This window comes from Chelmon rostratus, chromosome 14, assembly GCF_017976325.1.
Source record: "Chelmon rostratus isolate fCheRos1 chromosome 14, fCheRos1.pri, whole genome shotgun sequence".
Classification (NCBI taxonomy): domain Eukaryota; kingdom Metazoa; phylum Chordata; class Actinopteri; order Chaetodontiformes; family Chaetodontidae; genus Chelmon; species Chelmon rostratus.
In genome coordinates this window covers 15,618,151-15,630,288 of record NC_055671.1, presented here as the reverse complement: position 1 = coordinate 15,630,288, position 12,138 = coordinate 15,618,151, and the positions used below count along the sequence as shown (strand labels likewise).

General features: G+C 41.8%; 1 protein-coding gene across 1 annotated transcript in view; it reads right to left on the bottom strand.

The window, feature by feature from the left end:
• Nucleotides 1–12,138, bottom strand: part of LOC121617085 (actin-binding LIM protein 3-like) — a 39,699-nt gene that overhangs the window by 8,204 nt on the left and 19,357 nt on the right. Inside the window, exons 7-14 of the mRNA XM_041952107.1 lie at nucleotides 12,007–12,094; nucleotides 6,764–6,822; nucleotides 5,679–5,759; nucleotides 5,002–5,163; nucleotides 4,810–4,839; nucleotides 3,824–3,935; nucleotides 3,429–3,533; nucleotides 1,790–1,840 (exon numbers count right to left, since the gene is read on the bottom strand). Coding sequence (XP_041808041.1) covers nucleotides 1,790–1,840; nucleotides 3,429–3,533; nucleotides 3,824–3,935; nucleotides 4,810–4,839; nucleotides 5,002–5,163; nucleotides 5,679–5,759; nucleotides 6,764–6,822; nucleotides 12,007–12,094 — 688 coding nt within the window. The remainder of the gene's footprint in view (nucleotides 1–1,789; nucleotides 1,841–3,428; nucleotides 3,534–3,823; nucleotides 3,936–4,809; nucleotides 4,840–5,001; nucleotides 5,164–5,678; nucleotides 5,760–6,763; nucleotides 6,823–12,006; nucleotides 12,095–12,138) is intronic.

The following is a 12,138-nucleotide window of genomic DNA, read 5'->3' as shown; positions in this document are numbered from 1 at the left end:
ATGTTTTCACATTTAAAACAGCGATCACAGAACATACAGTACACATGGATTTCAGGCAAGTGGAGCTGTCAAAATATGGCAAGACCACACAGTTTCTCAGGTGCCCCCTCTGGTATTATAACCAAACACCTCCTTGAGTCGCTCTGAAAAGTTTGTTTATGATGTGCAGACAGCCAAGTTTGACAATGACATACATTACGGTACTTAATATACAGTATATATACCTGATTATGGTGCTCTGCCTTAATATGAAAACTGCTCTATAAATGATTCATGCTGTAAATTCAATTTTTTTGCACAGAGCCCAGGCCACAGATTGCCTGCTCAGACTGAAGGGGGAGAGGTTTGTCAGCACTTTGTAGCTCAGCGTAAATCATCCAGAGGTGTTTCTGGGGAACTGTAACTCTGTCGGACCTGACGTCTGAGCACTGATGGATCACCTACACACTCACAGAATTTGGCGCTGCTTCGCTCAGTTTTTACTTCACCTCACCAACTGAGTCTGCAGTCCTGCCTCTGATGCGGCTCCAACCGTCAAACATCACAGTCGTAGTCATGTAGTTTACTTTAGTTTGTTTGCGTTATTTTTTGGTACTCATATTTATAACCAGTGAGCAGGCGGCCCACGCGAAGAAATGAATGTGACTGATACAGGAGCACAAACACTACATTTAAAAATGACATTAATAAAGAAATTAATTTGTACTGGTCTCATCATGGCAGGTACATGATCCCCTTCATCAGGTCAGTATGGGGGCTGATACTTCAGGGTTAAGTTGACTGAAGGTGGAGTTCAGTGCTGCAGCTAACAATTTATGTTACCAGTACTCAAGTACTGTACTTAAGTACAAATTACAAGTATCAGTTAATTCCATGATACTTCATACTTCTACTCCATTACATTTCAGAGACAAATATTGTACTTTTTACACCTACTGGCTATCTAGATATAGTTAATTCCCAAATTAAGATTTTACATACAAAATATATGAAGAACTTTTAAAATATGATGCAAATTCCCAAACAGCATATAAAAACTGATCTTAATACATTAGTTTCAGCTTCTCAAATGTGATGATTTGTGTCTTTTTCTTGGTCTTGGCCCACCACTGGCTCTAACACATCTGGAATAATACACATAGAAAAAACAACAAATATAACTGAAATGAGTGAAATTGAATAGACTGAAGTCCAAGTGATCAAAAAAGGCTGTTATTAAGCCAATCTAACAATGAGACAACCTCCTTCCTTCCTCATTAACGGCTGACTAATGAGCTTTCATACTCGTGAGACTCCTGAATTAAAACACCTGCAGGCTCACTTCACCAGCCATAAAGCTCAAAGTTCATTTTAGTTTATTTAACCAACAGCTAAAAATCCAGAGACATTTAATTTACAGCAATATAAAACAGAGAAAAGTGGCAAATCTTCACATTTGAGAAGCTGAAACCTGTGAGTGTTTTATCTTAATTTTAATGTTTTATTCATAATTATAATCACAATTGTTGTATGTTGTACAGGATTCGGAGTAACTGATTAATCGTTCCAGCACTGTCACAATCTGCTGCTCAGTTATCAGACGATGGAGGAGCAGAATCTGAGATAATATTTGAAACACTGGATAATCTCGACTCATAATATCCAGTGGTGCTTGTAGAGGAAATGCTTTCACTTCCTCTAAGGAGAATGTTTCACACTGTGAACGCGTTGACAATAAGCACAGCAACCAGCTGGCTGACAGGTAGACAAAAGCCTGACAAAAACAAGACACTGCGAGGAATCCACTAACCTTGTCTCTTATAGATGGGGGGTTTCCTGTAGATGTTGGTTTCCTCAGACGCTGAGAACAGAAACAATAAGAGAATAAGTGCGAGAAGCAAAGGGGATAGCGTGGGAGGAGGAGAGGGGGGGGGGATAGGAGTAATCTGGATTTCCTCATTCATCCCGTCCCCCCAAATGAGTTGTATACATTTACAGTCTCCTCATTCGTAAAGCTGACAGCACGGGTAATAAACTGGTATGCTGGAGACGGCGCCGTGCATCCAGACAACCTGACCGACGTGCAGAGAGGCTGATTAATACAGATTCACGGGGTTATTACGGGAAAGAGCAGCAGATGGCATGGGTATAAAGAGGAGGGAGGAGAGCGGTTGAAGGGTGGAGGGAGGGCTGGGTGGAGAGGTGGAGGAAGAAGATAAAAGGGAAGAGGAGGGAGAAACTTAGAGATGATAGGAGCACGTGGCACTTTGTTGCTCATTTGGTGGAGTTTCCTGCATAATCATTAAGGTTTGAAAAGCACCACAACAGCATATTACACTAAATGAAAAATACTTTGTGTTATAGCCTGCAATAAAACAACTAATAAAGCAAAAACATTTCTCCCAATCACTGCACAGAGCATGCCACTAACCCTGCCAAAGCTAGAGCTTTGACTCCCGACGGGCCATCCACGCTAAATTTGTATGCACTCGTGAAACTGTGAGGCACTCTGGATAAAAGCATCCACCAAATACATTTTGCTCAGCGCTGAAAAGCATGAGGGGAGTTGCCGTGGCAGGGCTGGCAGGGAATAACAGCCCGAGAAAAACCGGAGAGAGGGAACATGCAGCGGGAAGCGGACCGAAGGCAGGAGGAGGGACCGATGGAGGGAAACCAAACGCACAGCTTGCAGTGAAAAGTAAAGGCCTTTTAAAAGTGAAGGAAACAAAGACAGGGCGAGACATTCGGGGAGGCATCAACTAGATAAAATGGGCTGATGGAATGTTTCAATAAAATGAACTGGTATTAGCGGTTAAATTAAAACACTCATATGTTATACAAGAGCCCCAGACCAGTGAGATAAATTAGACAGGAACTCCCCGCTGGAGCGCCCTGAAAAGAAGATAAGGACTGTGCATTCTCATGGATGCTAAAACTAAAATAAGTCATAACGCTAAAATGATGATGGATGACAATAATGACCAAATTACAGCAAAATACGCTGTTTCAGTTCCTCCTATCACAGTCATTTCATTTGTCGTTGACCTTTCAGTTGATGGAAGTGAAGAATACCATTCACAGTTTTCCACGAGCCAATGTAACGTGATGTTTTATCTTAAAAAATTCTAAAAATTGTCCATTAATTTTCTCGAGATCAACTAACTGCTTCGCCACTTTAAATTATGTCAAATTATCACAGTTGGGTTAAAAGCTCACTGGGAATGAGGTTGTGTGTCTGTTAGGAGGGCAGCTAGTGCAAGTGTGGGGTCAGGGTCTCGGAATCAAACATGAAACATGACTAGTGGTTGGAGTCAGAGAGCAGAGTCGGAAATGACGTCCTACAAGGTACAGCAGAAGTAAAAATTCAGAGGGTGGTGGGTTTGCATCTGACGTGGGGAAACTCGGGTTAGTAAAAAGGTCGGGGGTCAGCGTTACGGATAGTGGCCTACCTGGCACATGGAAATGCCTGGGGGCTTGGAAGGTGGTGGTGGTGGGTGTGGCGCACCGGGGTTCTGGCTGACTGTAATAGGGTGAACTCCTGCCACTCTCACTGCCTGCCGTCAGTGCAGCCAATCACAGTGAGAGAAACCAAAGCATGAGCAGAAGGAGTGACGTCCCCAAACAGAGAGACAGACAGACTGACAACCTCGTGGAATGCATGTACGAATATGTGTGTGTGTGTGTGTGTGTGTGTGTGTGTGTGTGTGTGTGTGTGGCAGGGGTGCTGCAAGGACTTCTGGGGCTCCAAACATGACACCCACTCAAAGACAGAGTACATCTTTCCTGTTTGGGACTGCATATTTTATACTGTGTGTGTGTGTGTGTGTGTGTGTGGGCGCATTACCGGGGAGATAACAATGCAGCGGGGAGCCTCCGTGGCGACTGTGTGCAGGAGAGTCAGTGAAGATGGAGCTGGAGGAACGCCTCGTTCTCAACTCGACGCCGTCCAAGAGATCCTGGAGAGAGACGGAGAAGCAGGCTTTCTTTAGAGTGACGTGCCTTCATTTACTAAATGCAGTAAACTAGACGACACACAAGGCTCCTTTCAAAACACAATTTTAATCAAACGAGAGCAGTTTAATATTCTATACTGTGCAAGCGCTGCACAGCTTTCATACACACAAACACTGGCACATTCTCAGGATGTTTGGTCAGTGATGAGTTAATGTTTAAACCAGTTATGAGGAAACACTGCAGGCGCTGTGTTAGAATCCTTTAACTAGGAAGAAGACATTTTTTAAAGGGATAGTCTGACATTTTGGGAAACACTGTATGCTTATTCACTTTTTTGCCAAGAGCTAGAGAACCAGGTCAATACCACTCTCATGTTTTTTATGCAAGATGTGAAGTCTGAGCCAGCAGATTGCTATCTTAGCTTAGCATAATGACTGGAAACAGTGTGAAACAGCTAGCAGGGTTTTGTCTTGGTCAAAAAAATGAACCTACTGTCATCTTAAAACAGCATATCTACAGTTCTGTACAAAAACATAAATGCCTAAAAATATAAATTGTGTTTTTTATGGGGAGTTCGTTCGTTGCAACTTTCTCCTGATACCAATTTCAATACACCATAACTCAGGTCATCTGCCAATACCAACTTAATGATGACTGATTAAAATTCAGAATAATGTACAATGTTTACTACCAATGACAGACTGATTGAATATAAAAGCAAATGTTATTAATCTCTAAATCCTTCATAAAGGCCGTATTTTACAAGGAAAATGTGAAAATTAGTATTTCCTAAACGGGAACAAGTCACATGTGCGATACAGCTACTACTTTAGAGTAAAAAAAATAAAAGTAAAAATAACTGGGTGGATTACTTACATGAGAGTACGGCGATAAAGATCCTAATGACTGGATAAGAAGGAGAACACAAAATGTCATCGCTATGACAACAAAAGTGATCATATATGAGAGTTGCATTCAGACAACATGGATCTCCCCTAAAGCTGTTAGGTTCATTATTGATTGTATGTGTGTGTGTATGTGTGTGTGTGTGTGTGCACGTGTGTGTACCTGTCCACAGCTGTATTGCTCCAACGTGTCGTCTGAGAGGTGTGTGTGCGCATGGTCGGCCTGATAAGGGATGATGTCGGGCCGCTGGATGTCATATAAGGCTTTGACCCTGGGCAGCGCCGCCAGCTGCTTATAGTCCAAAACATCACCATCAGCTTTAGACTGTGAGAGAGAGACAGAGAGACAGACGGGCAGACGGAGAGAGAGACATAGGGAAAATGGAAACAGCAATAAATAGGACATTGGACATAAATAGCAATACAGAAAATGAGAAAAATCAAAGGCAGAAAGACATATAAAGACACAGATACACAGACAGGAAGAAAAACAAACAGAGAAATACATTAATTGACATGCTGGTCGACATGCAGAGACACACACATACACAGATCACAGACCGGCAGGTGAGTTAAAACACCTGAGGGCTTGTTTCATGACAATTTAGGACTAGTCTCCCACAAGAAACATCTTAGTAAATGAAAAAGGTTCTGAAAGCAGTGGGGGGACAGACGGGTGGCGAGACAAACAGACAGACAGGAAGAGACCGGTAGGGTCGGCGACTTGACTCTTTGTGCTTCTGTCGCTGTCTGTTACATTTTGATTGAAGGCTGTGACAGTGACAGCTGAGGGCGTAACCGTTGCTTTGTTGGCGTAACCATGGTGACGACGGTACTCACACAGATGAGGCGGTGAGGGGAGCCGAGGAGAGGAGAGGAGCCTGGAGGGGAAATGGACGCCGTCTCAGAGGTACGTCTCAGCTGGTGGGACAAAGGTAAGTTACAACAGTTAAGTTGTGCACTGAATGGCCAAAAAAGTCCACCACCACTTTGATCCACTGAAATAAAAACTAAAGTTAAGTTAAAGGAAAATCGAGTACGGATTGATTTGATTGATCAAAACGTCTTAAACTGAGTTGACACAAGTTAAATAAACTCAAAAAGCTGGTTTCCTTATTTTTGTGAGTTTTCTAAGCTCCTACAATCTTACACCTTAACTGACATGAATTCCCATTCTCATTGGTGTCATAATAAGTCACTTTCAATATAAAGTTGATAATGACAGGCAGATGAGACAACCAATGAGATTAAGCCTGGAATAAATAAAATGAATGTTGGGTAAACTGAACTTTGCATTAAGTTTTTGAATGATGTTACTTCAGGTGAGCTGGGCGACGCAAACATTTGACTATAACAGAGAAGAGAAATAAAATCTTTCATTCTCTGAATCTTAAGATGTTGCATGTCCTGATCATGCTGTGGGCGATGAGGAGGACAGAACAACATCCTCGTCTGTCCTGATGTGATGAGCCCATGCTGTGTTATTTGCGTTGTCATGGTACTGTAACTCTTGGCTCTTGCAGGCTGCTGCCAAAGTGCAGCCCATATAAATATTTCAAATAAAATGCTTTTTTGAAACATAAAAAAAAGCTCTTTGGATAAGAGCCACCAACTAAAGCTGCAATAAGCAGCTCTGCCATAAATTACACGCAATACTGCAAAATATGAAAGAAAAGGGTGCCTGAATCGTATATTTTACAGCCTTTTATTAGTTAAGAGCAAGATGAGAAAGAATTAGACAGAGGGTTTGATTTTAAAACAATTTATCTATTTATCTGGAGGGCAGCTTTGTCTTAGAACAATGTAGCTTGTAAACCAAGAATGAGAAATTTCACACACAGAGAGACAAAGAGGAACACAGAGAGCTCAGAAACAGAAATAGAGAGACAGCGCAGGGGATTGTGGGTATTTTGAGTATCGCTCACCCTCAGTTTTCTCTCCAGCCGAGCTGCTTCTTTACACATGGGGTGCCAAACCTCTGAACCTGCACACACAAACACACACACACACACACACACACTCACACACACACACCCACACCCACACACACACACACACACACACACACACACACACACACACACACACACACAGACATGGTTTTAGCTCGATTTACTTTGTTTACTGTGTGGGCAGCAGCCATACAGTTTTATGGGAGCCTATGAAGAGCAGCTCAGCCTCTCTCAAGTGCATCAACATCCATCAACAACACACACACACACACACACACACACACACACACACACACACACACACACTCCTTCCACCACTTTGGTCCAGACAGAAATATCTCAAAAACTGTTACATGGATTGCCATAAATTTTCTTTTCAGGCATTGTTGGTCTCCAGAGGATGAATACTTTCAACTCTGGTCATCCCCGGATGTTTCCTCAGCGTTTTTGAATGAAATATTTCAATGACTGTTGGATGGTTTTACATGTAATTTGGTACACATACATTGATGCTACCTAAACATTCTAAGCAACATCATCGGGTCATAATTTCACTTCGTCCAGCACTTTGGTTTACGACCTACTTGCAAAACCAGTGACCATTCCCGTCAACCTCAGCTGTACTTTCTGTTTATTGCTAATTAACCCTATAATGCCTGACCCAAGAAATAATGGACAGAAAATTCTATTTTTTTGAATTTGAAGACTTTATTTGGCCCTTTAACATAAAAAAAATTATTTAAAAAAATTGCAAATATGTTTTTTTGTTTGTATTGTTTTGAGCAACGTTTTTACCATATGGTAAAGCAAAACATTTCAGAAATGCATGTATCAAATATGATACCCACGGCATTATAGGGTTAAGCGAATGTTAGCGTGCTAACACGCTATACAAAGAAAGTGATAATGGTAAACATTACACCTCCTAAACATCAGCATGCTGACATCACTTCCTGTCTTATTGTTTCTAATTTGAAAATGCACATTTCTTGCATACCCTGTGCACGCACACTAAACAGACACACTGCTTTGGCAACATTTTGGGAACATTAGCAGTCATCCCAAAAAAGGTTTTTTTTTTTTTAAATGAACACGAGAGACTGACGGAGGTCATGAGAGGAATAATGGAGGTGGTCTGAGAGGAGAGAGAGAAAACAAAAAGACAAGAGGAAACTTTACCAAACAGCAAAAGAGGAAAGAGGGAACGAATGGAGGCTGTTAGCTAATAATCATAACAATAAACCACTAATGTCAGGATGTTGTATGCATGTGGATCTCATAATGATAATGACAGTAATATATCCGCTCTGAACACAAACACACACACTAACTCCATCATTTTCTCGGGCCTCGGGGCGCAGCAGGCCAGCCGAATGGACTCAGTTAGCTGATCATGACTGTAATATACAACCACTATCATCACCATAAATCTGACCTGCACACGCACACACAAACAAGCACAGACACAGTGAAGCACGGGGGAAGTCGACTACACACACGCAACAACCACACACACCCGCACACAAAATCAATACTGTAGACAGAAACCATGCGTGGTGATTCAGTGCACCCCCGTCCCACCCACGCTCCTCAACTCTGCTGTCGAACAGATGTATGGCCTTGGACTTGAGATCCTTTATCTACTGGATGAGGAGAATCTAAATGGTGCAGAGAGAAGGAATTCAATCCAAAACCACTGCGCTGCAGTTCTGAGGAAATTAGCTGCCTAGAATTTGTCACAAAAGTATTCAAACATAACTTGTGAGTCCTTCTCTGTCTGCGAAAGCCTCAGCTATGTTTAGACTTTTTTCCTCTTTTCTTGACTTCATGCAAAATGAGGTTAATCAGTGGACAAAACTGGTCTCATTATCTCGACTGCTGAGGTTCAAAAGAAGGGAGGAAGGCAGCCAGTAAAATCCAGGAAAGCAGTACTGACGTTTGTGCTTATGCCATTTGAAACTCTAAAGCTATAAAGCAGCAGATATTTAAATGGCTGCGGGCCGTTTGCCTTTTGCTGAATCATGCTGCCATGAGAAATAGCACTCACATCAGACTGACGTCATCATTCATATTTGTATTATTCCATTTATATAACCTCCTGATGTCCTTCTGTTTTAAACTGAGACTTTACTGAGGGAGTAAGAAAAGAGGTAAAGGTGTGTATGAATGCTACTGAAGCTTTGATCAGTTTCTTCTTGGAGGTGAGATTATTTCTTTTTGATGCAATTTGGTTGATTAATCTATTCCCAATCCATCACAAGAAAATTAACTGAATTTATAATTATGAGTTTGTTTCATGTTTCTTTAGAATGAAAAATAAGCAAATATAAGATTAGACTCTTGCCAATTGTGAAGGACATTCGTGATATTTTTTTACATTTTATAATCAATTACTGAAAAAATAATCATCAGATTCATATTTTTTAGGTGCAGTCCTGAACCTGGAAGAGATGAGCCTGAGATTCAACAGTTCAACCACCTGAACGAAAGCTACCATGATGTGCTGCCGAAGTTATGTCAAAATTGTTGAGAATACAGTGCTAGCATTGTTTGGATTGAGTGAGCTAACAGCACACTGGCCCTGTTTACACCTGGCTCGAACATGCGTCTTGGGCGATCTGATCAAAAGTGGACTTAACTTTAAAAAATCGCACAACTTTGAGAGTTTCGGAATGAGGAGAAACTTAATAAACTTTGTGACATGGCTACGACAAATTCTGAATCATTTGTGCTTTCTTTTAAATTCTGCATTAACTATAATACATTAAGTTACAAAAAACATTGTGTCAGTTTGTTGCAGCATTGCTGCACCAGTCTGTTGGCTACTCCTTGTCTAAAGTGTTGTCTTAGCTGCCAATATTTAGCAGTTGTTTGAACACACTGTTTGAACTGATTTCACCATTTACACAAAATTTATGAAAGAAGACAATACTTTTTTGATTGAACAGTAACCAATACACACTACATTTTTGCCACCTGTGGAGAAAGTCAACAGACTCCCTTTAAAAAAGTGTAATTTTGTGAGTTGGTGCGTTAGTTTCTATGCATTTCTATGAAAAATTCTTGATCCTTCTTGTAAATTCTGCAAATTTTCTATACTAAGTAATTTATTTCTTTCCGAGTCCCTCTGCCCCAGTGTGATGGCTACTGCTGTTGGGCCGCCAGTTAAAAACACGTGTGGAGACCTATTGATATGGCAGGTGTGAACTGATGCACTTTGAGCTGTCCAATTGTGATTGGATCACCCAAGACACAGGGTGATGCCAGGTATAATCAGGAGAGTAAGGTTCTCAGATGTCTGAACATTGCTGAAAAATTAGAAGACTTGATGGAACAAAAAACATACTATTTCCATTCATCTATCCAAATGCCAATGGTGAGATTAAACATTCACAAGTAGTTCATAAAATAGTTCTCCACCCCCACCTCTCTCTCTCTCTCTCTCTCACACACACACACACCACTTCTTATTCCAGACATGCATCATGAGATTGATTGCAAGGGTATGTGCACATATGTTGTGTGTGTGTATGTGTGTGTGCGTGCGCGAGTGTCGTAATTGAGTGTGTCTCACGAGGGTGATTGCTCAGCCCTCCTACATGTCTGAAGTCATCAAAAGGAGTGAATGTAACCTTGGGGCAGCACACCGGAGCTCAGCACACACGCAAACACACACACCTGCTTTCGTATGCGGACGCACAAATGTGCAAACGCACACTGAAGCAGATACACAGGCGTGCGGACGCCTGCATGCATTCACAGGCACAGATTAAAGCGCACACACATACGGTACAGGTACAATATGCAAATGCTTATTTTTACTGGTAGCTGTGAGCAGGAGAGCAGCAGAATGTCAATGAGGTGAAACAGGAGGTGTGGCGACTCTGGGACGCCGTGTGTTGGCCGCATGTTACGGAACAGTAGCTCTACATTTGATCTAGATTCAGCTCAGTCGGTGTTGCACAAACTGACTGAAGCATGCTTCTATTTCAGCTTTATCTTCAAGAAACAGTTGGCCAGTTTAGAACTGCAGAACTCTCATTTTCATTTGTGGCCTGTTTATACCACCATATCTCCTACAGTATGTTCATACGCAGCTAATTTGCATTAACATCATGTTTTCAAGGAAATGCTGCTCAAACATATCAGACGTTGATACTGTATTTATTTGCAAAATTATCACAGCCAACACTGTAACTTGTTACTCCCACAATATAAAATACATGTATTTAAACTAAACTGTGGTTAAGGTATGATTAATAATAAGACCAGGAAAAGATCATGGTCACTGACTCCAGGGTTGAAGGTAAATGCTACATCATGTGACAATCACAACGCTTCATCACACTGGCAGTCAACGTTTAATCATAGCTTTGCAAGCTACATGTAGTACCACACAAACATTATGGCCAATGTTAGGGTGCATTTCCTCCTGAACATAATTCCTAAAGCAACATTGTTGTTTATGGGACCAATCTGCAGATACTTAGCTCATTATCATTAATTCCAATAATGTAGATTAAAACAGAAGCTCCTGGATGATTCGATTTAAACCTCCGGCTTCATTCAGATTAATTCTGACAGGGGCAGCGCAGAGTAATGGACACAGCAAAGGTGGAGGTTGAGAGGTAATTGACTCCAACCTTTGTGTGTTTCAAGAAAACATCAGCTCGAGGAAGGTGTGTGTATGTGTGTTTGTGTGTCTTCACCACTGAGTGTTATATGTGAGATCAATAACCTTTATATATAGTGGTGCTTTGTTAAAAGCAGTCACTTATCAGGTGGCCATAGCCCACTGCTCTCTAATTTGCCTTCCCCCTTTGTCTCACATGCACACACACACACACACACACGCACACACACACACACACACACACACACGCACGCACACACAGCCTTATCTTACCTTAACCAAAGTCTTCACCTTAAAATTGAGTGATTTACATTATGGGGACTTGCATTTAGTCCCCATAAAGAAGGCAACCCCCCCTACACACACACACACACACACACACATGCACGGCCACAGATGCATAAACACTTGGGCCATCTGGATACTTGCAGGCTTCAGCTAATTCAATAGATGCTACAAGTCTATTTTTATGCCTGTTAGCTGTACAACTGCAGAGGAACCTTTGTATGGCCTCAGTCAGTTCCATGGGCTCTACATAGACATCATACCATCTGTATGGCTCTCCTCTCCTGCTTCCACTCACCTGTTAGGTACATTTCCTCTCCTTCCAAGAACATCATGTGACAGCGGGCACACCTGGCACAGCTGGGGTGGTAGCGCTTACCTCCAGCCTGGTGGAGAGGTAGAGAGGAGAGAAAAAGGAAAGGAAAGGCCA